The 23,644-nt window shown below is 40.9% G+C and overlaps 1 protein-coding gene across 1 annotated transcript in view; it reads right to left on the reverse strand.

Annotated features, from left to right (window-relative positions):
• Positions 1-23,644, reverse strand: part of POLA1 (DNA polymerase alpha 1, catalytic subunit) — a 304,797-nt gene that overhangs the window by 263,118 nt on the left and 18,035 nt on the right. Inside the window, exons 10-18 of the mRNA XM_090062006.1 lie at positions 23,341-23,519; positions 18,459-18,571; positions 17,846-17,962; positions 13,785-13,859; positions 12,388-12,526; positions 6,061-6,215; positions 3,668-3,752; positions 2,307-2,368; positions 811-900 (exon numbers count right to left, since the gene is read on the reverse strand). Of these exons, the coding sequence (XP_089918132.1) occupies positions 811-900; positions 2,307-2,368; positions 3,668-3,752; positions 6,061-6,215; positions 12,388-12,526; positions 13,785-13,859; positions 17,846-17,962; positions 18,459-18,571; positions 23,341-23,519 (1,015 nt within the window). The remainder of the gene's footprint in view (positions 1-810; positions 901-2,306; positions 2,369-3,667; positions 3,753-6,060; positions 6,216-12,387; positions 12,527-13,784; positions 13,860-17,845; positions 17,963-18,458; positions 18,572-23,340; positions 23,520-23,644) is intronic.

Consider the following 23,644-nt stretch of genomic DNA (forward strand, 5'->3'; position numbering starts at 1 on the left):
ACTGTTTCATCAAAGTGGCTCCGGTTCATACATCATCATTTTCCAATTCCAGTCTCCCCCCTCACTCCCACCCCTCAGCCACTAGCAGATTTCTATTTAAATTCTCTAGTCAAGCCACACACCCTTTGTACAGAATATGAAGACATGTTTAAACAATGCCTTGTCCCTTCCCCCACAAAAAGCCCTGCTACTGCTGCAAGAGATGCACAAGGTACCATAGTAATATTATACGTTCAGTCTGTCAGCTTACAGAAAGGTAAACTTCTTAGTTTGCTAAACCAATATTTACTTAACTGTTATGATACCTTAGATTAAAAGAGTATTGCGGCATTATCTGAACATTTATAGTTATATTGCCCATATAACAAACACTTTGTCCCATGTCAAATGTAAAAAATGTTTATTTGGTCACAGAACACAGTTTTGCTCTGATCTATGGATTTTACCATCTTAATTTGGTATCAAACAATCCAAATGAAATTAGCTGGAATTATATGAGCATTTGGACTAATGAACCGTATGAGCTTTTTACTTTTTCGGAAAATCCACAAACCATTTTTAAATTTGGACAGAGGTCAGATGTTTTAAGCACTATTCAAAACAGCAGGGTATACAACTTGCTGCTGGGGAGCAATTCTACATCATGTTCTTAAGAGTATACCTGCTGTATTATAGAGCATTTAATACAAGTCAAAACCATGATGTGAACTAAATTAAATGCAAAAGGCTAGAATGGACATAAAGAAACAAAAGAAGTTAAATACACCCAAGTAAAAATATTCCTTAACTTAGTTCTAAAAAACTACTCACCACAAGAACATCTGGGTCAATTTTGTGAATCTTTGCGAGGAAAAAACCCAGCAATGTTCTCTCTGTCGCAGCAATTTCTATTTTAGCATTCTAAGAGGGGAAGAAATACAAGTCAAAACAACCTGCCCCTCATGCACTAGTTAGAAGATGACGATAATAAAAGCACTGTAATGGGTAGTTTTCTTCTTCCATAACTGAAGGTTTCCTGTTCCCATGCACACGGACAGAGGAAGCTCATCTCAGATGCCTTACTCTGCTTTGTAGGTAACAGTAAAGAGCAACATTCCAGACCTTTACTACAAGTCAAATCAAATGAAAGCTAAACAACTTCCCAACTATCAGCTTATAATCATGTTAAGAAGGAAAAAGGAGAGAGAAGAGTAAGTTACTGTTATTGTTCTAATCTTTTTCAGTACCCTTTAAAAATAAGGATTAAAAATCTGATGGACTCTATAGGCCAGGGAAACAGGAGATTGATACAAACAGCTTTGAGTAGATACCAAAAAAAGTATGAACTAAGCTTGCCCAAGGAACTCTGCCAGCATCTCTCAAAAACCTTAACAGTAACAGTTCTGCTACTTTTTAACATGACTGTAAATGGTCGGAAATTATAGCATTATGGCTTAATAAATATAATAACAGGCCAGACCAACAGGTTTTAAGAAATGATCTAAAGATATGAACTTAAGTTTTCAGAAATGAAAACTAGGGCACTGGAGGACAATACATTTTGGTAAGTTTAACGTGCTAAGCGCACCATAAATGTGAGACATGACCTACACTAAGCCAATTTATAGTGCATTAAAATAGTAAACCAGCCAGAAAAACATTCATTTGACATTCATTGATAAATTGAAAATGTGCCATGTCCCAGACCCAGGGCTGCCCCATATGGATGCTGACAATCAGCTAATTGTCAGCATAGGGAAGTGGTAGCCCTAGGTCTAGAACTGGATGCAGAGTCCCAAGGCTTTTTGTGACCCACAAGGTTTGATGCCTTGCGGCCCCCGCAGGGCAGGGCAAACCTTTTTAAAATACCAGGTCCAGAAGAGAGCACAGCAGGAAACCTGGGAAGCGAAGTCTTCTCCTTGGGATTGGGCAAGGGACAGCACCTGGTCTTGGTTTGGGATCTGTAGCTGTACCCTGCCCAATCTCACACAACAGTTGTGTCCTGGATCTAGGGACTGTCCCCTACCTAATCTCAAAAATGTCACTGGGATCAGCATGCAGCAGTCCTAGAAGCTGGCAACTGTGCAACTGTGGTCTGGGGAATTTTATGACCCCTCCCCAAAACTGCATGACCTGTACATCTGACAAGTCATGCAATTTTAAGGATGGAAAATAAAATGCCCTAGGTCCCAGTTGTGTGACTGCCTTCCAGAAGCCGTAACGTTCTTTCCCAACCCCACTGCTCTTTCCAAATACCCTCCAATCTAAGAAGACTCTGTTATCAGTGCAGTACAAAATACAAAAAAAAACCCAAAACACAGAGTTACCTTGGTTTTAATGACATCTTTGAAGTCATACGGAAAGATACAATCATTTGGTTTGGAAATAACTGCAAAAAAGAATAGCATCTTAGCCTCACTCAAGTGATGTCAGTGTGTTTCTCTTTTTAATATAATCTCTAAAGCAATGGTCTGGAAGGAAAAGCCTTATTTTACCATATATTCTTGCATGCAACATGTCCCTGAACATGAAACTCACCTTTATCTTTCAAAGGCAGAATGAAGAAGAAAAGATTTTTCCAGAGAGATGGCTGCACAGAGGAAGGACAAGCTGAGTCACCCTCCCTTTTCTGCTCAACTAAAACTCTAGCTGCTGCTAAAGACTGGACTCAATGGTTGGACCCATGATCTTGAAAAGAGCTAAAGAACTGTCAAACAAGAGACGAGCCCAGCACAAGCTACAGACAGAAAAATTGTCCTTAAAAAGATTAGTTTGATTAGTGGAACATCAAGACTATTAAAAAAGAGAGATACACAAATACCTGTAAAGTGAAGAAGAATGAAACATGATGTCAACTTATTTCCTCAGCTGCCTAAATAATATTAGAGCTGCTCCACTGTAGAGCAGGAATCAAAGCAGGGTTCTTTCAAACCCAGCCAAAAAATCAGTTTCCTCATTTAATACATGCACCCCAATTTTGGGGGGCTGATTTTTTTGCAGAAAGTATATGTGTTGCACGCAAGAAAAGATGGTATTTATTACACGTTAACAAATTTTCTTGCCATTATACAAGATACAAAGCGGTAACAAGCCCATACCTAAATTTGCTGAGTCACCAAGTTGGTATCTAGTATAAAAATCATTTTCAGAGTTTACAGCTTGGTTTAAAAAAATCATTCTATGATGAAAATTGAGAAAACACTAAACCACTAATCAATTTAGAACCAACATATGGGATCTCTGGTTTATGACCCCCACATACTCAGCTTTCTCAAGTTTTCCCACACTTATTTCATAATGTAACAGCCAGATCTCAACTCAGCTTTTTAAAAAGAAACACCAACCAAAGTTATGGAGAAACTGCTTTAAAACTGAGCATTCTCTTCAAAGGAAGGACTTCAAACTGGCTCCTAGTACTACACTGTTTTTAAGTTAAACAACAGAAATTTAAAAGAAATACCAGCACGGAACAGAGTGAGAGAGAAGAGCAGGATCTTTAGAAGTGAATTACCTTGCCTTCATAGCCAATTTGTTTTTAATCAACTAAATAGAACATCAGCTAAGTTAAAGAAAGAAAAGAGTCATAATGTGACAAAAATCTAAACCATAACCTAATTAGATACTTCTCCCACAGCCACCCAACCATTAAGCCAGTATTGACAAACAACATTATTACAGAAACACCTACCACAGAAGTGTGTCTGAAAAGGAGGCTGAGGTGGAGCTTTATCCAAACAAAATTTTTGATGGACTAGAGCTGCAATAGCCATAACCTGTACCACAAAAAATAAAAAAAATCATATAAGTAAACACATAGATGTGCTCTTGTGGGTTTACAGCAGACTGAAAGAAAATACCAACTTGCCCTATTTCCTTCTCCATTCAAAAACTATACTGTCCATTGAGTGAATTTGTGCTGAAATTTCAAATATTTTCAGAACAATTCGCTTAATTTAGAAGTAATAGATAACTATAGCAGGGACCCGGGCAAGCCCCGCGCTTACCAGGGCAACGACCACGGGCGTGCTCCACAGCTGGCCCCGTAGAAAAGCAGTGACCTAACAGGCCAATACCGCACTTGGCCACGCCCCTGCTCTTGGGGTAGGATGGGTAGCCAGCAGGCAGCATGCTCTACAGTGAAACCCAGAAGCTGAGCTCCACAGGGGGACAGGGCCCAGCCCGAAAAGAGGGCAAGCAGCTGACACAACCAGTGCCACCTAGGGCCTGAAAGCTGTGAGTGCAAGAGCTGATGAGCCCCCCTGGGGCTCTCAACACCTGGCAGTGGCCACAAGACACGTAGGGACAGGCAGGAATCCAGGCTGACCCCAGGCCCATCCTGAACTTCCTGCATGAGGCAGCACCAGCTTCAGACAAGGGGAAACACTGGTGTAGGCACAGGTCCACACCATTTCCCTACATCGGAGACAAGGACCAGCTCACCACCAGCTCTCCCCATGGAACCCTGACTGTCATGCAGTCACTGGAGGTCAGATACCTTTAGGAGCCCCACAAGGGCTCGTAGTACCCATGGCCTTCAACTATCCAAAGGGCTTGGCCCAAAGCAGGCCAGCCTGATTGGACTGGGCTCACAATAGGGGACAAACACTGAAGAGCTCTAACTGCCTGGAGAAAGACAGCCAAGGTATGGGACAAAGCGAGGCCTGAAGCGGATACAGACACCATTATTTAAGTTGTATTTGTTTATTCATTTTCTTACGTGGGCTGAATGCCACTGAACACAAACTTTACCAAGACCCCTGGGCTCAGCCAGTTTACACTGGCCCCGTTTCAGTTTCCTTCCTTCATGGACCCCTCTACCTAGCAAACAAAGCCAAATACTGAGGAAGACCAGGCACCTACTTATATCACCAACAGAATACCCAAGTAGAAAGGGGTGGGGTGTAGGGGAGGTGGAAACCCACAGAAGACTCTCGGGCATTGTGACCCTCCCCAGGTTCAATGAACCCTGTACAATCAGTTACCACCTCCTGATACCCTTTATAAGTACACCAAGTTGTGGCAGGAAAGATACAAAAATAGAGGAATAAGACACCTGTTGAGTATGCAGCACCCGGGCCCCACCCCAGTGTAGCCACTCAGCCTGGGTCCCCACAATAACACAATTCAAATGATACTTCATAGTTTTAATCATCACACAGAGTTAGGCAGACAAAAGGTAATTCTCCTTTCAGATGATTTCCTTATTACAAAAATTCATCCCAAAATCTGAATAAAACCCCAAAATTTAGACATTCCCTGAGAAATGGAAAGTAGCCACAACTCTATGGCACTCTTTTTAATCAGGTTCTTCTGGAGTTGAGGATTCCAGGCTGTTAGTTTCCAGGAAGACTACCAAGGAGGTAGGAACCTGAAAGTCCTAGACCCCAAGGACTGGGTAGTTGGGCACACAAGGAAGCAGACATGTGTGGTAAGCAAAGTTCCCTTAGCACCCTGCCTGGGTTCTGTCCCAATTTCATTAAAAAAATCACGACAGAACTCTTCATTTTTCACAAAATGACAAATCTGCACAACTTTCTCAAACCAACTGTAACATGAAGTTTATCTAAGACAACTGTCTCTGTCTAGCTAGACTACTGCTACAGACAGCTCTCTTGTTGAACAAAAAAGGTGACAGCAGCATAACGGATGAAGAGTTCTAACCAGGTCTCTATTCTGCTTCAAAATTACAGGGACAGAATACTGCAATGTAGGATGTAGGACAATTAGGATGCAATATTTAAAGCTACACAATTGTTTACAACATTGGAGTTTTTTAATAGTCTTAAAATATAAGTTTACAGTAGTCAAAAATAGATTTTAGGGAGTGAAGGATATTTAAAAAAGGTTTAAATACAAATGTAGTCCCTGGTTCTGCTATGATGGTTCAATATATGGACTTGCTCAGTCTACATATCCTGCACCTCCTTCATCCTAAAACAAGTCACCTGAGACAGAATCCGGTCCACAGAAAGTAGCAATCACAGTCACAGTCCTCTTGGTAGGTAAAATTATTTCAGTTACCAATGGATATTTAGCATATGCCAAAGAAAATAAAACTCCTCTTCAAAACGGTTTACTCACCTCATTCTGATGAGTCTTTGGATTCGGAATTGTTCTTATGCTGAGAGACATCACCACAAGATGGGGAGGTGGCAGATCTTTAACCACATTCACCAGGTCAGGTTTCAGTGCCACTGCCTCCATTTTACACCAACTGACCAACTGACTCGAGGGCTCTGGGGGGGGGGGGAAGGGGGGGCGGAAAAACATTTACAAAAAGGGAAAAGCCATCATTAATTAAAACAAAAACCAGTCACTTACCTTACAGTAACTGTGACTTGACACCCTTGATATAGACAAAAACCTACAACCAGTAAGCTAGACCGAGCACACACAGCTCCACCATCCAGCTCCCGGTGCTTCCCCTGGATCTGACTAGACTCACATGGGGTACAGCACATGCCCATGATGCAGCACCAGTCCAGACTGGATCTGGATCCTGGACTTTCCCCTCCCCCAGCATAGCTGATCCATCAGCTGCTCCAGCTGGTCTGGGACCCACGCTGCATGCAGCACACAACCCAGTGTGGCTGAAACAGGCACCACACGCAGCACAGTCCAGCCAGAGTAGCAAGTAGACATTACACTGCACATGGTGGCTGCCCTAGCTGGATTGTGCCATACATGGCACCTACTCCAGCTGGTCCTGGACCTGCAATGAATGTAGAGCTGGCAGGACCACATGCAGCATGAGTTCAAGACAGTCAAAAGCAGACTCCATTTGTGACACAGTCTGGCCAAGGCAATTACTACATGTAACGCACTCCCTCAGTTGACAGAAAAGAACAGACAGTATATAGTAAAGAACAGAAATACATTATCTGAGTAAGCCCATGTGAATCCAACATAACCAAAGGGTCTAAAGGCTAACTAACTATAGCCACTCTGTAGTTCCCTCACTAATTCAGAGTTTCTGAATGTCAGGATATACACAGACAAAACTTTTTGGAAACATGGTTATTGTAAGATGAATAACAGCCATCTTCAAGTATTAGTCTGTAGGAAACCCAATACCATATCCGAAGGTGGGATTGACTGTTGACTGCCACTGACCAAAATATAGGGTTGGAGTGTTGTAGCTTTGACAGTCTAGAACAGTGGGAGTCAACTTTTTTGGCACATGTACCACAAGATAGCCCCACACCCCCTCTTAGTGCATGGCAATAACTTCTTCTCCTGCCTTACTAGCTGCTCTGCCTTCTGCTACCAACCCTGTGCTCTCTGCTGATCTGCAGCTTTGCTTTCTGCTTCGTTCCCCATGCTCCCTGCCCAATATGCTGCTTTGCTTTCAGTCTCCTGCCCTACCTGCAGCTATGCTGCCTGTCCCCTCCCCAGTGTTGCCTGTGACGCTTGCTGGCCATCCCTGGTCTAAGAACTATGAAAAGTAAGTGTTTTTTGGTAATACCTTTTATTGGACCAACTACCTTATGTTCTTACATGTAACACATGCTTTTTTTTCCCCAAAAGTCAACCCTCCCATCCCAACATTGGAGTGCATGTATGAAAGCTGATTTTTCTACCCAACACAGAAGCCTCCACTTTGAGTCCAACTCCAAAAATCAACTGCCCAGCAGCAGCAATGGAATTTCTTTTCAAGCAGATGAGGGGGTTATTATTCTTCACTGGGTCATTCTTCACTCCACAGGTTTTAACAACAGCCTCTCCTTTTTAATAGCCTTGATATTCCACTATCAAACTTACCTTTCTTTTGCCGTCCAGTAGCTATTCCAGGTCTCCTCTCCTGTTTCAGAGCCTTGTGGACTCCTTAGGTCTGTTCCTGCTCTAAGCAGCCGCAACTACGTAAATACTTTTTTCTGAATTCCAACTTCCCAAAAACAAGGTGCATATTTTATTCTGGGGTGTGTTGTATATGAGAAAATATGTCATATAGTTGATAGATGTAAAATAAGCTTTCTAGCACAAAGTGCTCTTCTTCAAGTTAAAAGCATTCTCCATTCAAAATATGTCTAACATGTCTCCCAAATAAACACAATCATAGAAATCATAGAAAATTAGGGTTGACAGAGACTTCAGGTCACTGAGTCCAACCCCCTTCTCAAAACAGGACCGCCCACAACTGTATCATTCCAGCCAAGCCGGACCTTAAAAACCTCCAAGGGTAGAGATTCCAGCATCTCCCTCAGTAATCTGTTCCTGCGCTCCATCACCCTCCTGGTGAGAATGTTTTTCCTATGATCCAACCTAAACTTCCCTTGCTACAGCTTAAGACCATTGCTCTTTGTTCTGTAATCTACCACCACTGAGAACAGTCTAGCTCCAGCTGCTTTAGAAACTCACTTCAGGTAATTAAATGCCATCAAATCCCCACTCAGTCTTGTCTACAGACTAAATAAACCTAGTTCCCTCAGCCTCTCCTCAGAAATAAATGTGCCTCATCCCCCTAAGCATTTTTGTTGCCCTTGGCTGGACTCTCTCCAACTTGTCCACATCTTTCCTATAGCAAGGGGGCCAGAATTGGACACAGGACTCCAGATATGGCTCATCAGTGCCAAAGAGAAGGGAAGAGTCACTTCCTTCAATTTGCTGGCAATGCTCCTACTAATGCAGCCCAGTACCCTGCTAGCCTCCTGGGCAACAGAGCATACTATTGACTTATATGCAGCTTATTGTCCACTGTAACCCCCAGGCCCTTTTCTGCAGAGCTACTGCTTAGCCAGCTGGTCCCAAACCTGTAGCACCAATGGGATTGTTCTGTCCTAAGTGCAGGACTTCGCACTTGTCCTCGTTGAACCACATTGGCCAACCTTCTTTTGGCCCAACCTTCCAATTTGTCTAAGGCCACTCTGAATCATAGCCCTATCCTTCAGCATATCTACTACCCACCCCCCCAGCATGGTGTCATCCACGAACTTGCTGAAGGTGCACTCCATCCCATCTTCCAGACTGTTAATGAAGCTACTGAACAAAAGCAGCCCCAGGACCAACCCAACTAAACACTACACCATTGCTCACTACCCATTGAGCCTGACAATCCAGCCAGCTTCCTATCCATCTTACAGTCCATTCATTCAACCCATACTTCCTCAGCTTGCTTGCAAGAATGTTGCAGATCGTATCAAAAGCTTTGCTAAAGTCAAAATATATCACGTCCTCTGCTTTCCCCAAATCCACAGAGCCAGTCATTTCATCAGAGAGCAATCAGGTTGGTCAAGCATGACTTGCCCTGGGTGAACGAACCCATGCCGACTGTTCCTGATCACTTTCTTCTCCTCAAAGTGCTTAAAAATGGTCCTTGCTTCATGATTTTTCCAGGGACTGAGGTAAGGCTGACTGGTCCATAGTTCCGCAGATCCTCCTGCCTCCCTTTCTTAAATATGGGCACTATATTTGCCCTTTTCCAATTGTCCAGGACCTAACCCCACTTGCCATGTGTTTTCAAACATAATGACCAGGGGTCTGCAATCGAATCAGCCAACTCCCACAGCACCCTCAGATGCATTCTAAATAGTCCCTAACCTGTTCTTTCATCCCTGTTGGCTGCTCACCTCCTCTCCAAATTGTGCTACCAGGTACAGCAGTCTGGGAGCTGACCTTGCCTGTACAGACCGAGGTAAAAAAAGGCACTGAGTACTTCAGCCTTTTCCTCACCATCTGTCAGGGACCCACAGTTTCTCTGGCCTTCCTCATGTTGCTAACATACTTGTAGAAACTCTTGTTACCCTTCACGTCCCTTGCTAGTTGCAACTCTAGTTGCATTTTTGCCTTCCTAATTTCATCTCTGCATGCCCGAGCAATATTCTTGTACTCCTCTCTCATCATCTGTCTGACCTTCCACTTCTTGTGAGCTTCCTTTTTGTGTTTTAAGTTCACTGCTAAGCCAAGCTGGTCACCTCCCATATTTGCTACTCTTCCTGCACATTGAGATGGTATCTTCCTGTGCTCTCAGTAAGATTTCTTTAAAATACTACAAGCTCTCCTGAACTCCTTTCTGCCTCAGACTGGTTTCCCAGGGGATCTTACCCATCAGTTCCTTAAGGGAGTCAAAGTCTGCTTTTCTGAAATCCAGGTTCCTTGCTCTTCTGCTCTCCATTCTTCCTTTTGTAAGGATGCTAAAATCAATCATCTCATAGTCACTGCTGCCCAAATTGTCATCCACATTGACATTTCCCACCAACTCTTCCATTTGTAAGCAGTTAGGACAAGAAGAAAACAGCCCCTAGCTGGTCCTTCCAATGCTTGAGCCAGGAAGCTGGACCCAATGCTCTCTAAAAACTTCCTAGATTTCCTGTGCACGGCTATATTGCCCTCCCAGCAAATGTCAGGGTGACTGAAGTCCCCCTTGAGAACTAGAGCCTGTGATCTAAAAACGTCCAATAGTTGTCCGAAGAAAGCCTCCTCTACCTCATCCTCCCGGTCTGGTGGTCTATAGCAAACACTCATCACAACAACACCCTTGTTGCTCTCCCCTCTAGTCTTAACCCAGAAACGCTCTAAGACATCACATTTAAAAGACTGCCTTCTCCAATCTGGTATCCAGGGAAGGCCAGGTCAATGGGAATTAAGCAAGGATATGCCTCTCAGCTATTGGAATTGGGGAAAGTTCCAGTTGACCCAAATACGGAAGCTCGAACTCATCAAATGAGCTTCAATACAAGGAGGAAGTCAAATACCAGACATGTAATAGCACACTAAAAGCACCGAGTAACTCACTTAGATCAGTGGTTCTCAATCTTTTTAGACTCAAGACCCCTTCAAAATGTTTCAAAACTTAGTGGCACCCTGTTTAAAAAACTAATCACCATCATGAACATTATAATACAAATATCATAAACATGTACATATATAATTAACCACTGATATACTTAAATTATATTCCCCACCTCAAGCTGTTTGGGGAGTGCTCCCCTAGCACTGCCTGGCCAAGAGCAGGTTTGCTCCCAGTGGAGCACTGAACTCCCAAAACATAGCTCCAAGTCACTGGTGGACATTGGGAACCACTGGGCCAAGTTATTCCCTTAGTCACCTCAGGATGATGCCCCTGAACCCGGCCCTGGGGCAGTGTCTGGAGATACCTGGCAACCAAGAACAAGAAGCTGGCTTGCAGGCGCAGCATGTGGGGAGTACCAAGAGTGTGGGAGGGGCAGAAGGTGGGCAAAAGGACATACAAGGCCTGGGAGGGAAGCGGGGGCAGGCTAAGGGAGTGCTGTAGCACTGTCACTGCCACCACAAGGTGAAAAGCTGTACCATGTGCCTTGGTTTTCAGAAGGAATGTTGGCACCAAACTAGAGAAAAAGCTACAATGGAAAGGCGCACCTGCCTGCATTGTATTACGTGGGCAAGCACGCTGCTTTTGCTGCACCTCTTCCTAGTTTGGTTCCAATGTACCTCCTGAAAATAAGGGACAGTTTCACTCCACGGTGGCAGTAGCCACCTGGAGATAAATGCACCTGCCACCAGATAGAACTGTTCACTCACCCTGGTTGTGCTGACATCATGGCATCCCTGTTGAAAAGTCACCAACTTAAATACTGTCCCATAAGAAACGGTACTAATATAGGACTTTGAAAATATAAGTTCCAAGTTCACACTCCAAACTTCTACAGACATACTGGGAGTCAGCCCCCCTGTGCCTCTGTTCCCCTTCTGTGAAACTGAGATAACAGTACATTCCAGCTTCACAACAATGATGCAAGAATAAGTACATTAAAATGCCTATAAGCCATTTGGAAACTATGGTCATAGGAACCACAAGCAGGGACAGATTTTGAATCTGAGAAAGAGATAAGTGGGGCTTATCACTACCCTGATTTTGAGATGGTGCATATATGATTGATCAATTTATTTTTAGCTCAAAAGGAAGAAGACCCTCCTTTTTCTTCAAAGTGAAGAACCATAAGGAGTACAAACCTCTTCGTGTGGATCTAAGAGGAAGCAAGGAGGCCGCTTACCCTGTTGTTGGTGTTTGGGGGAGGGAGGGGAGAAACAGTTTGTTTCTTTGCTTTGTTTTGTTGGGTTCTGTTTTTTTGTGAGAAAGGTCATTGAGATGGCAGGTTTAACTAAATCCAAGAATCAAACTGGAGTCATTCCCAATCTTTACATTTTTCCTGTTCTACCAGGTTTGGTTTGGGGGATTATTCCAGACAGAAAAGTCATCTCCCACGTTTTTCCTGGTCTCAGAACAGATTACTTTCAAATGCATCTTTGTTTCAGAATTTCAAAACATCTGTTCTTATAAGATGGCCCTCACTTTCTAGCACCCCATGTCTAATAAATATTTCATAAAACTTAACTGTACAGGTAAACACTCGCTGTCCCATCCCTCTACCAGTTTATTTGCACATATTTTTCTAGCAATGTTTTAAGTATTCAATATGCAAACCCTCGTACGTGGATTTTTTATTTCCAGCCAACACGGTCCTTTGATCTTCCTGCTCATCAACAGAAGCTCCAGGCTAGAAGTATTTGTTCCAAAAACATGAGAAAACGTCTCTCCTTTCAGATCCTGAGGAAGCCGGGGAAATTCAGCCTGACAATTAGAAGAAAATGATAATGAATGATTATACTCACCCAGAAAAAAAAATCACATTAATATAACGTGATTAAACAACAGCATAACTAAATAATACCAGTTAGCGATATAATATTATAATAATACAAGAAATATAAAAAAAAAATCTACATAAGCCAAAACAACAATCTAAAAACGACACATGCCAAAAATATGCACTGATGGAGAAACATGAGGAAACTGAAAAGTATTAGCATCAGCCAGATACCAGAAAATGCTCAGTGACCACTTTTAGGAGGAACTGCCTAAATGAATATTGCAACCTATTACATTCCTCTAGACATCTCGCAGCGCTATGTCCACTGTTTGCAAAGATAGTCAAAATTGTATTGTTCATGAAGTGCTAAAGAAGCATTTTGGGTAGCCAGCATGCTTTTACTTTACCCTAAAGTGACCTTAACTCTTGAGAAATGCCCAGAAGCATTAAGGAGACATCAAAAGCACCAGAAATAGACAAAAACATTCAGATTTGAAGCCTAAACTAGTTTTTAGATTCATTAAGATTAAATTATCGTCATTATATCTATCACCAGGCTCCTTCAGAAAATGTTTAATTCAAGTTTCTCTGCCTGGGTGCAAATCAAAAACCCTTAAAAGTGAGGAAAATGGCTTAACATAAAACTCTTGATTCAGTAATGGTTTTAAAACAGATACATAACTTCATGCACTAACTCAAGACTACTCATATCTGTTTAGTGCCTTACTAAACTGAAGGCAAACTGCAAAAAAAAAAAAAAAGGAAGCAAAAAAAGGCAGCACTCAGCTAACCAGGTATGCATACTGCCACAAAAAAGGTAGTAATATGGAATAATAGGATTTTTGTTTTAAAATTTCTTAACTTTAATCACTTGAAAGCGCAGCTGACAGATACATCAGAAGCTTCCACAAGTCTGTATTACTTTAAAAAAACTGTAAAAATTAAAACAACTTTAAGAGTTCCCTTGCAATGAACCAACAGCAAGCAGTAGGAGAGATAATTAGTTTTTAATAATCACTGGTTTAAAAAGCTTTTTAAGATAAAACTTAAACTCCAGAGGACTATTTAAAACGTAAGGAGCAATTAGTTCCCATGTTGCAACGTGGGTATAGCCATAAGTCATTAAAAACCAATCTCCCGTACCTACATAGAAACAGTGCATGCAATAGCATGACTACTTTTACTTACAAAAGAAGAACTGTTATTATTTTGTATTTTTATTATACTAGTTTTACTTACCAAGTACCTAACTTCTAGGTAGTCAGACTTTGCTGGAACATCTGGGATCTCAAAGGCATAATACTTTTCAACTTTCTATGCAAAATAAATACAATGTAAATAAAGTGTTAGACACTAAGATTCTTTATATCTGTGTATTTGTTATTCCCTTAAAAAGAGAAATAAATTAGTTCGCACACAGAACACAAAGCAGAACTCAAACATCTCATCTCATATTACAGCTGTACAGCTTGCTGTTGGACAAATATTTCTCTCCAGCATCATCTCCACGAAATTCTAGAGACGCTAACGAAGAGAGGTTTCATCACTTTTTGTTGCAACAGTTTGACAGCAATATTTTGCTGCATCATTTGAGCTCAAACATTTTGCTGTAACGTATTTCAACTGAAACAGACAAGGTTCATTGGGTAAATGCGGTATCTTTTAGTAAACGAACTAAACAGTCGGAAAAATTGTTCTTTGCAAGCTTTAAAAAAAATTAATCTTTAAAAATACCTTTTAAAAAAATCTTTAAAAAAAAAGATATAAAAGATATCGCACTTATCCAAAGAACCTTGACTGCCTATCTACTTAGACCAACACGGCTACAACTGACACTCACCTGAGACATAAATTATGCATGATCTTAAATTCAGGGTTATCAGAGAGAAGTTTAAAACATTATTTCCTCTCTTGCTTGCCTCTGTTATAACAAACTATTTTACACAACACATCCCCATGCCCACTGCCAAGTCTTAAGAGCCACCCCAACTCACTGGTCTCTATATATAAATACCTAGTATGGTCTTCTAATCTAATTAGGGTAAGATTTGTGAAAGGGGCAAACCAAATAACTGGAGGAAACTGAACAAGTTCAAGATTATGCTGTTCCAGAACAGCTAAGCATGCAGTTAGATGGCTTGGGAGCCATTCATTCTTTTTAACTGTAAGTTGAAAGGATGAGATTTTGAAAACAGTTAATCTTTTATGAGCTGTCAGATAATTGCTTATTGAATTCCCATAAGCACTTCCATTTCAGTGGACTCAGAGTGGACAAACTGGTTTGACAAAATAGTTTGTTAGAGGAATTACAATAGATAGGGGAAGGGGATCTGGAAGAAAGCATAAAAACATTTTGCAGAGAAATGAATAAGCAAGTCTGGAATCAATGGCAAACGCTGAGGGGGAATAGGAAAGGTACAAGAGCACCCACACTTAATGTTCATACTGTATTCATTTAAATATAAGCTATCCCCAAATTTAAGACCAACCCAAATTTGTCTCTTTTAAAGTTAAGACAAAGGAAAGGAAACATTTACAAAATATAAAGTCACTAAAGAGCATAAGAACTCTTTACTCAGTTTTGGTTTTTTTAAACTTGAATGTAAGACACAGGTCATTTTTAGATAAAAAAAAATTGGGGGGAGAGGGGGATTAAGTGCATCATATATTTCAAAAGGAATACAGCACTTCCTGGAAGCTAGTAGCCATGGGAGATTTATGCTATTGTCCCTCTACTACAACAGGAAGTGGAATGGTCCACTGACACCATTATGCAACAAGGATTATAAAAAGCCACTTTTGGCAAGTGCAATTGGACCTATTTTTTTAAGCCCAGGCTTAAAACAAATTCTTGTGAATGTCAGCTGAATAAGTATGCTGCAGTGATTCATCGGCATTACTTTGTCAGGCTCAGCTCAATTATGAGAGCTTCTGGTCACATAACTATGGTGAATTGAACTTTCTACTGCGGCATAATCTGCTCTTCAAGTGGTCCTCCTGAGAGTAGACAGAGCAGAAATGATTAGCTTCTAAGTTTCAAAATGGAGTAACACTGCCTTCAAATTAATTCATGAAAACCTACCCAAATTGGCAGTAGCAGTGTAGCTCATTGAGGATATAATTAGTACCAGGTGCAAAAGGAAAAGCTGTAACTTATACAAAATCCATTCACGGTGACAAGTTTGACATTGGCAAGGTCATGAAGAAGAAAAGAAATGTCTTTATCATGGCCACAAACAAAATCACTACACTAAGCAACAGAACATGCAAAATGGTACACATCATCGCAACTTACAGCACTTCAAAATATATGTACCTAATTAGCATCTCTAAAAGTTTTCCCTGCTCCTCCAGCAAAAGATGGAGAATAGGAACTTTCCATGCCAGCATGTTTTTAATAACACACAAGCAGGTACACACTAACAAAACCAATTCATCATTTATTACCTACTGCTCTCTAGGAGTATTACACAAGTATTGCAACTTTGAAATTACTTCAAAACCAAAATTAGTTAAGTCATAAATCCATTGTGCTTTTCATCTTCTTTTAAAAAAAAGTTTCCTAGGTCAATTCTACAAAGCAGCACAGCCTAAACACTCCCTTAAAGTTGGCTCCATATGGACAACTTGGCTTCTCTTGTCCATATGAAATCATGAGGCCGTGGAATATATCTAATTCTATGATTCTTGTCACTACCATATTTTCACTTGAAACCATTCATTTTTAATAGTAGTTTTTGATTTTATATAATAGGTCTTTATACAATACTTTTAAGAAATAAGAGATGTGTTGTCTAACAACTACAAAGACTTCAAAAGAGGCCAATTACAAAGTGTTTACAGAGGCCTTCAAATAATTTTATTTGGACATTTAGCACTGATTTTATTGAGCTTTAATAAAAAGTTTTAATGCAATGTATTCTACAGAACAGAGAATAAAAGGAGATTATAAAAGAAAGCATTTCCTATTGTAATCAGGGTTCAGCCCAGAACCAAGCCACAAAAATATTTTTGAATCCTACGCTGCTACTTCTCAAGACCTGACAAAGGTCCAGGCTGATTTTCCATTTCATTTTAACCATATAAACAACTGAAAAAAAAACCAAGCATGTGAGAATAATACAAAGTACTAATAGCACAAAGTATTATTCTGGCCAAATCAGTCTACCCCACTGTTCCCTTGGATAATCATCATGTCCTGATTAATGTACTTAACCTCCATTGAATCAGTATCACCTCAAAGAGTGAAACAGTAGAATATACTTGAGAAAGCCAAGCAGGGGAGATTCACTAGTAGTGAATGGTTATGAACAAACACTACAGCTTTGTCAATGTATAGCAAAAAAAGCAAACCACTCTTTTTTCCAGGAAGAATTTCACATACTATACTCGTTCAAAACGCATTAATATTATGATTTAATTATGTCCTCTTCCAACCATTTTCAACAACAGCATTGTTAAAAAATAAACTGAATATAAGCAACAGAACTACAGGAAGACATTTAGAAACCATCTACATAATAATAATAATGTTTTAACATATTGACTTGGCTGCTCTAAAATTTAAAACTAACTACAAGTGAAACTGAATGGTTCCATGTGGCCTGATCTTGTCTCATTACAGGAATCATAGTTTTCTGTTTAAAAAAAAATCACAAATTCTCTGATTAAAACCCCAAAAATCTGTGATGCAGAGCTGTGCCCCCTGCTGCTGCCAGCTGGGCAGGGGACACCTTGCCATGGCAGCACAGCCAGTGGGGCTCCTGGCAGCAGTACCAAGCCTACCTGCCCCGCTCTGCTCTCCAGCACTGGGTCCTGCCCATTGTGCCATAGAGGCCGCCAGGGGGACAGCAGCAGAGTGGGGAGCCAGGGGCCCCCAGTGGGCAACTCGCATCCGCCCCTGCCATACACACAAATATGGAGGGCATGGCCCCAGCATGTATCCCGAGAGTGCACACAGCAGCAGGGAGGCAGTCCCTGCTGCTGCACCCCAGACAAGCTACCCGTGGCTCTATCCTACTTCCCCAGCCAGGCTCCACATTCCCACCCTAGCCCCTGGCACCATGTACAGCCTGGCTGGGCAACACCCACAGCTCCATCCCTGCCCTACTCCCTCCCTCACTTGTGAGGGCCTTAATCTACCCCTGTGGCCCTCCCCAACTTACTGGGAGGGAACCGCTCTCCATGCATGTTCACACATGCATGTGGCACCTCCTGCCTGGTCAAAATTTAGACGACAGCCAAATGTTCTATGACTTAAATTTTACTAACACTCATGTAGTATGTTTACGTAGACCAACCTTGGACTTGAACTTCATTATTTTGTATTTTACAGAAATCTGGTCATTAAACTCTTTGTAGACGCTCATTATTGTTACAGGATTGTCTGTCTCTTGACCAGAAGATAGGTTCACTTCCTTTAAACAAAAAGTTACATCAAGTGTTAACAGACTGCAACAAGGGTCATGACAATTAGTTCACAAAATCCAGCAAGTTAATGACAAGTTAATATACACAAACAAAACTTTTATCCAAAAAATGCTACAAAACCAGAAGACTTGGAGAATCCAGAAAAAGTCCAACTTACGATACATTACTTAAAGAAGAGTACTCAGAACTTTAATATGGAAACCACTGAAGTTCTCCACAACCATTCAAGATAACCGTTCCCATTAGTTTCAGCTAATAAAAGCCCTGCACCTCTTGTAACAATAGTTCATTAGCATAAAAATACCAACACAATTCTATGCTCTACCATGCATACAACAATCAGCACAAAAACTTTTTAGCACTTAACCAAGTCAAGAAGCATACTGCTTCAACACCTATCCACAAATATTGCACCAAAATATATAAGCCACTTTTAGCATTACAAAAGAAAAGGTATTTATTTACATTTGAAGACATACTTACCATCTTTCGCGGCAATAGATAAATAGTTCTCTCAATGTTTTTAACTGTCACACAACAGCTGATATAGGCCTTGGCTGATTCAATCCAAACCTTACCAAACAGAAATACTACACCTAAGGAAGAAGAAAGGAAAATATTACAGGATCTATAATGCTTAAAAGGAAGTTACTAAGCAACAGAAACACTGCAACACCACCACACACACACACACACTCTGACAGAAGGGATCAGAATTACGGCCCTTAACTGACTGTCAGCTAATGGAGCTGTCAAATGTTCTCAAATATTGAAACCACAAGTTGGCAGCAGGCACCCCATGGGCTGATGCGGCCCCTGGATCTGGTACATAGGAAAAAGTGCCTGCAATACAGATACAGCTACCTGGCCCCAGGCCCAGCCCCAACATAGTACCCTATCAGCTGGAAAGACGGAGAAGCAACAGCAGTGTCTGGTCCCAGAATGGGCACAGGAAAACCATCATCACTACTGACGCACTGTCAAAGCCACCTGGACCCATGCTGGACTGCCTCCAGGCTGCTCCAGCCCATGGCTTATAGAAGTTGCCAGCCACTGGTCTAAGCAATTGCTTTTTAGTCCTAATATTAATATGGTTCTTCAACTACCACTTCCACCACCAGAGCAACCAATCAGCAAGATGTGTCACATACAAAGGTAGCACAACAAACTGCTTCTTCAGGATGTGGCTACACCAAAGCAGTATATCCCAGCTAGGCTCTTCCTGAGCAGACATTAGCCTCACACCAAACCTGCAAGTTCCAAATCCAGAAACATACTAATGTTTGGAGCATCCTTCTGAGCCACTCATGGCCCTCTAGGCATCTGTGGGATAGTCCTAGCCATAGTCTGGACCTCAGTGTTTTAGAACCTTCATAGCATCAGCAAAGATCCAAGTACAGTATGTTTCATCATAACACACAAACAACACTATAAGTGCTTATTGCTTAGTACTTTTTTTAGTACAACTGCTCTTGACACTTGGCTCTCAACGTGCTTGGAAGTAGCCACAGAAAGAGATCCCTAGAGCAGGCTGACCAGCACATTTCCAGGTTTAAAGCGCCCTTGGGAACAGCCCAGCTAGGAAAACACTCTTGCAAAAGGAAAGTATAACTTCAGAAATCCCATCTTACAGTTTCACTTAACTAAATTACTCCAAGAACTTCCAAGCTAAAAAAGGGGTCAGTAAAAGGCAGAAGATGCTGAAATTTGTCTGAATTTCATCCCTTCATAACTTACTTTTTCTGTTTTCAGCAGACCATGCCAAGTTATGGTTCACATTTAGCACTCCAGGATTAAAGACTCTTTGATATTTAAATTACTGGAAACACTTTTATAACCTACTGCCTCCTCCTAGTCACACAATAAATTAGGTTCTCAAAATTTTAGTAAGTTTTGTGGCAATAATTCACATAAAATCCATAACTCTCTCAAATGAACAAAAAAAACCAATCAAGTCAACTGAAATGCAATGTAAGGTTTCCTCAGAAGGGAAACTCTTCTCCCAAAGCACTCACTTTTAAGGTGCTATTTTTCTTGTTCCACATACATACACATACACACACACACACACACACACGCATATACACACCAGGATGGTTAGTTTGGAGACCAGATACCAAATATGATGGAGCAAGTGTTGGGGGAACCTGGACCAGTACCCATTATGGATAGACTGAGACTACTATCTCTAATACAAGTGACTATCTGTACATACAATTAAGTCCTGGAATGTCTTGGATGCCCAAGAAGCAAATGTAACTAGTGCAGCTTTTTGGGCCTCCTGCAGCTGGCAGAACACATAAAACCTAATCTCCACTGTGGACCTTGCTACAAATATAGGTATCTCAGTCACCTTTGAATTAAGTTACTGTACCATGTTTTACATGGGGTTCTATTGCTTAACCATGAGGTTAATAGAGAGTACTGCAGTCCACATAGTGAGTGGAGCTGCAGGTTGACAACTCAGTGTTCTGTGATCTGCACTACATTTTTATGAACTAGGTGGATAGCGACAGATGGAAGCAGGAGACAATACTAGTCAACATGATGCATAACCTCACAAAAAAGAAGAATTTTGAAGAGAAATATGAAGTAAAGTAATGAGGTGGCTTTAATAATGTTTGCAATAACTTTTCCCCAAAGTGAAGGGCAGCACAGGATAAAGAGAGATGCTTATAGGTGTGATTTAATAGGTGTGTAATGGAGACTCTCACACTACCGGTAACCAGAGGCAAGAGTCAACGTCTCAATAGTTAATGAGAGAAGTGATAGATAAATTGAGGATAATCAAAAGCAGCCTTAGGAACAAATAAGTAATGGAGAGAAGAACAAAGACAGATGGCATGGTCAAAGTGACTAGGGGGAGAACTATTCTGGCACCAACAGTTTGAACTGATTTGAGAAACTTTATGATATGAGAAACTTTAGTCGTGTAGATAGATAAGAAAGGTTGGCTCTGAGATTTAGATATAACCTACATACAAGGCTCTAGGGAGAGGTCCATATTAAAAACAGCATCACAGTTGGAGCCCTTAGTTATTGAGAAGATGGTAGTTTGGTGCAGTTAGAAAGAAGGGACATAATGTGAAGACAAAAGAATTAACTGTGCTGACTTTCATGTAACCTCAAACATACATAGGCTGAAATTTTAATTCAAGTAGACAGCTTCTTGAGTAACAAAGTAGATCTGGGCATTACCTGCAAAGAGATGGTAGCTTTATTAGTTTTTGCAGTTAAAAATCCACAGATTTGGAAGAAGGAGAGAGGGAGCACCGAAGAACCCGGTGGGACCTTCATGAAAAGCTAGAGGGAGGACAGTAGGTTAAGAAGAACATGGGCACCATCAAGAAAATCATCTGACAGGTCAAGGAGGATGAGGATAGAGTATTGGTTCCAACATTTTTCTAGAGTGAAATCTTTAAGAAACTTTGACAGTTGCATCTCCACATGGATTATAAACTATATATTCAATGATCTTAGAAATAAAAGGGAGAGGATGCAAAATAATAATAATAATAAAAAACCACAGACACAAACACCTTAAAAACTTGGGCATGCTCGTGTTGTAAAGAGATGTGTAAAGGAAGAGATTAGGAAACAGGATAAAATCACTGTGGGAGGGGGGATGATTAGAGAAAGCAAGCAGAAGTAACTTCTGCATCATAACAAGGGAGGACATAGCTAGCATTGAAGGAAGTAAACATCACATGGGATACTGCAGTTCTCCTAGATGCTGGTAAGATCCTGCAGAGAGAAAGAGAAGCAAGGGGAGGTTGAAAACCAGATCCAGATGGAAAAGAATTGTATATTCATTAGCTGAAGTACTGTTTAGCTAGAAGGATGGAAGAATTAAAGAAGGAGACTATAAATTAGTAATGAAGGAAGTCAGCCCAGTTTAAAGGATTTCCACTAAAAATGTTTCCAAATGCAGAAGCAAAGAAGAAAAGGGGGCAAGGACGATGCAACTCTCATATCAAGAAAGAATAGGGGCAGTGAGAAGTGAGTCAATGACAGGCAAGAGGTGACCAGGCTGATGGACTGGAAGTCATGGAATGGCCAAGTCACTGAGTACAGAGAGAATGGGCCACAAGAGCTGACAAGTCAGGTGATTATTTCTTCAGGGTTTTTTGGGTTTTTTCCCAGAGAGAGTATTATTCTCCAATTCCTTCCCAAAAATAGTTAAAGGAAATCATGAAGCAAAAAAATCTCTAAAATCATTTAAATTTAAAATTTGAAACAGTCTCTTATAGTCAAGCTATAGTATTTAGACTTCGAGCAATGCATTTGACATTATGGCAAATGAGGCATAAACAAAGATTGTGAGAATGTTAAACAAAGAGTAATATCAAATTTTTCCCCCTACACTGCTAATTGAAACCAGGTGCAGTCTTTATTATTCAACCTTGAAAAGTCATAATGAAGACAGGCTCTCTTCTCACATGCAAGGAATAGAAATCCTTTCATAATTACGTTCCATTCAGCAACTACCGACTTAGAAGCCAAGATAGAAGTAAAGAACAATAGCAGGGTCTTTAAAAGTAGCTATTTTATATTAGAGCCATTGATTTTGCCAAGATTTCAGTGATCATTACCTACTCTCATCATAAAGCTGTTCAACATACTCAGCATATGGGGAAGCAGGGAGGTGCACGGAGAAATGCGACTCATTTAACCCATTGCTCCACAAGTCAAAAAGAAAGGTAGAACACCAATATGAACTAGATTTCACACCTCCCACATCAGCTCCAAACTTCTCAAAAGGCATTTTTCTTTTACCTCTACTTTTGTGATCAAGAATGATGAGATCAAGGAAACTAGAGTTATGAACCTAGTGAGATAAGGCCGAGGTGTCTTGCAGCACTGTATGAACATCTAGGCACAGACTTGACATCTTTTATTGCATATGTAGACCTAGTTCTCCCCAGCACAACACATGCACTACTTATAATAGAGAGATATTTTGATCAAGACATTAAGAGACAAAATTAATCATCTAGCAGGATGTTAAAGGCAAGAAGCCCATGAATTTACTTATTGTACGTTTAGCCAAAATAAAGTTAACATTAATTCATTCCTACTATTTAGTCCCTGCGCTCGCTTCAACAATAAACCAGACTATACATATTACACATGACTTTCATTTTCTCAAGCAATAAGACAGAGAGAGAAGTAACCCTGTGTCGTGCAAAGAGAAGACTTGGGGGAGTAGGCAATTCAGCAGACAACGGAAGGGGCCAGGCTTATCTAGGGCTCCTTCAAAAATCCTCATCCCTGAAGTTAGAATACGCTGAGAATAAAAATCAGCCTATTTTTAAATATCTTGATAGCTGGTTAAAAACATGCCTATTTTTAACCATGTTAATACCTGGTTGATTATACTGATCCTCATAAGCATCCAGCCAATAAAACCTGAAGACTTGATCACCATCTTCCCCATTCACTAGTGGGAAGACATTTGGATCCACTTGGACTTCTGAAGCTAATAAATCAACTTCTTCCTCATCCATTCTGTCCCAACAAGAAATATCTGGGAGAGAAGAATGTCTGCAAGTTTTAAAAGAAACAATTGAGTAAGGTTGAGTATTTGCTATAGCTGCCACTTTTGTAAGAAGATACAGCTCAAGATATTTAGCACCCTAGCCAACTTTCAAGAAGTACATGCAAGTTTT

This window comes from Crocodylus siamensis, chromosome 1 (genome assembly GCF_052110815.1).
Source record: "Crocodylus siamensis isolate JL-2025a chromosome 1, ASM5211081v1, whole genome shotgun sequence".
Taxonomy (NCBI): domain Eukaryota; kingdom Metazoa; phylum Chordata; order Crocodylia; family Crocodylidae; genus Crocodylus; species Crocodylus siamensis.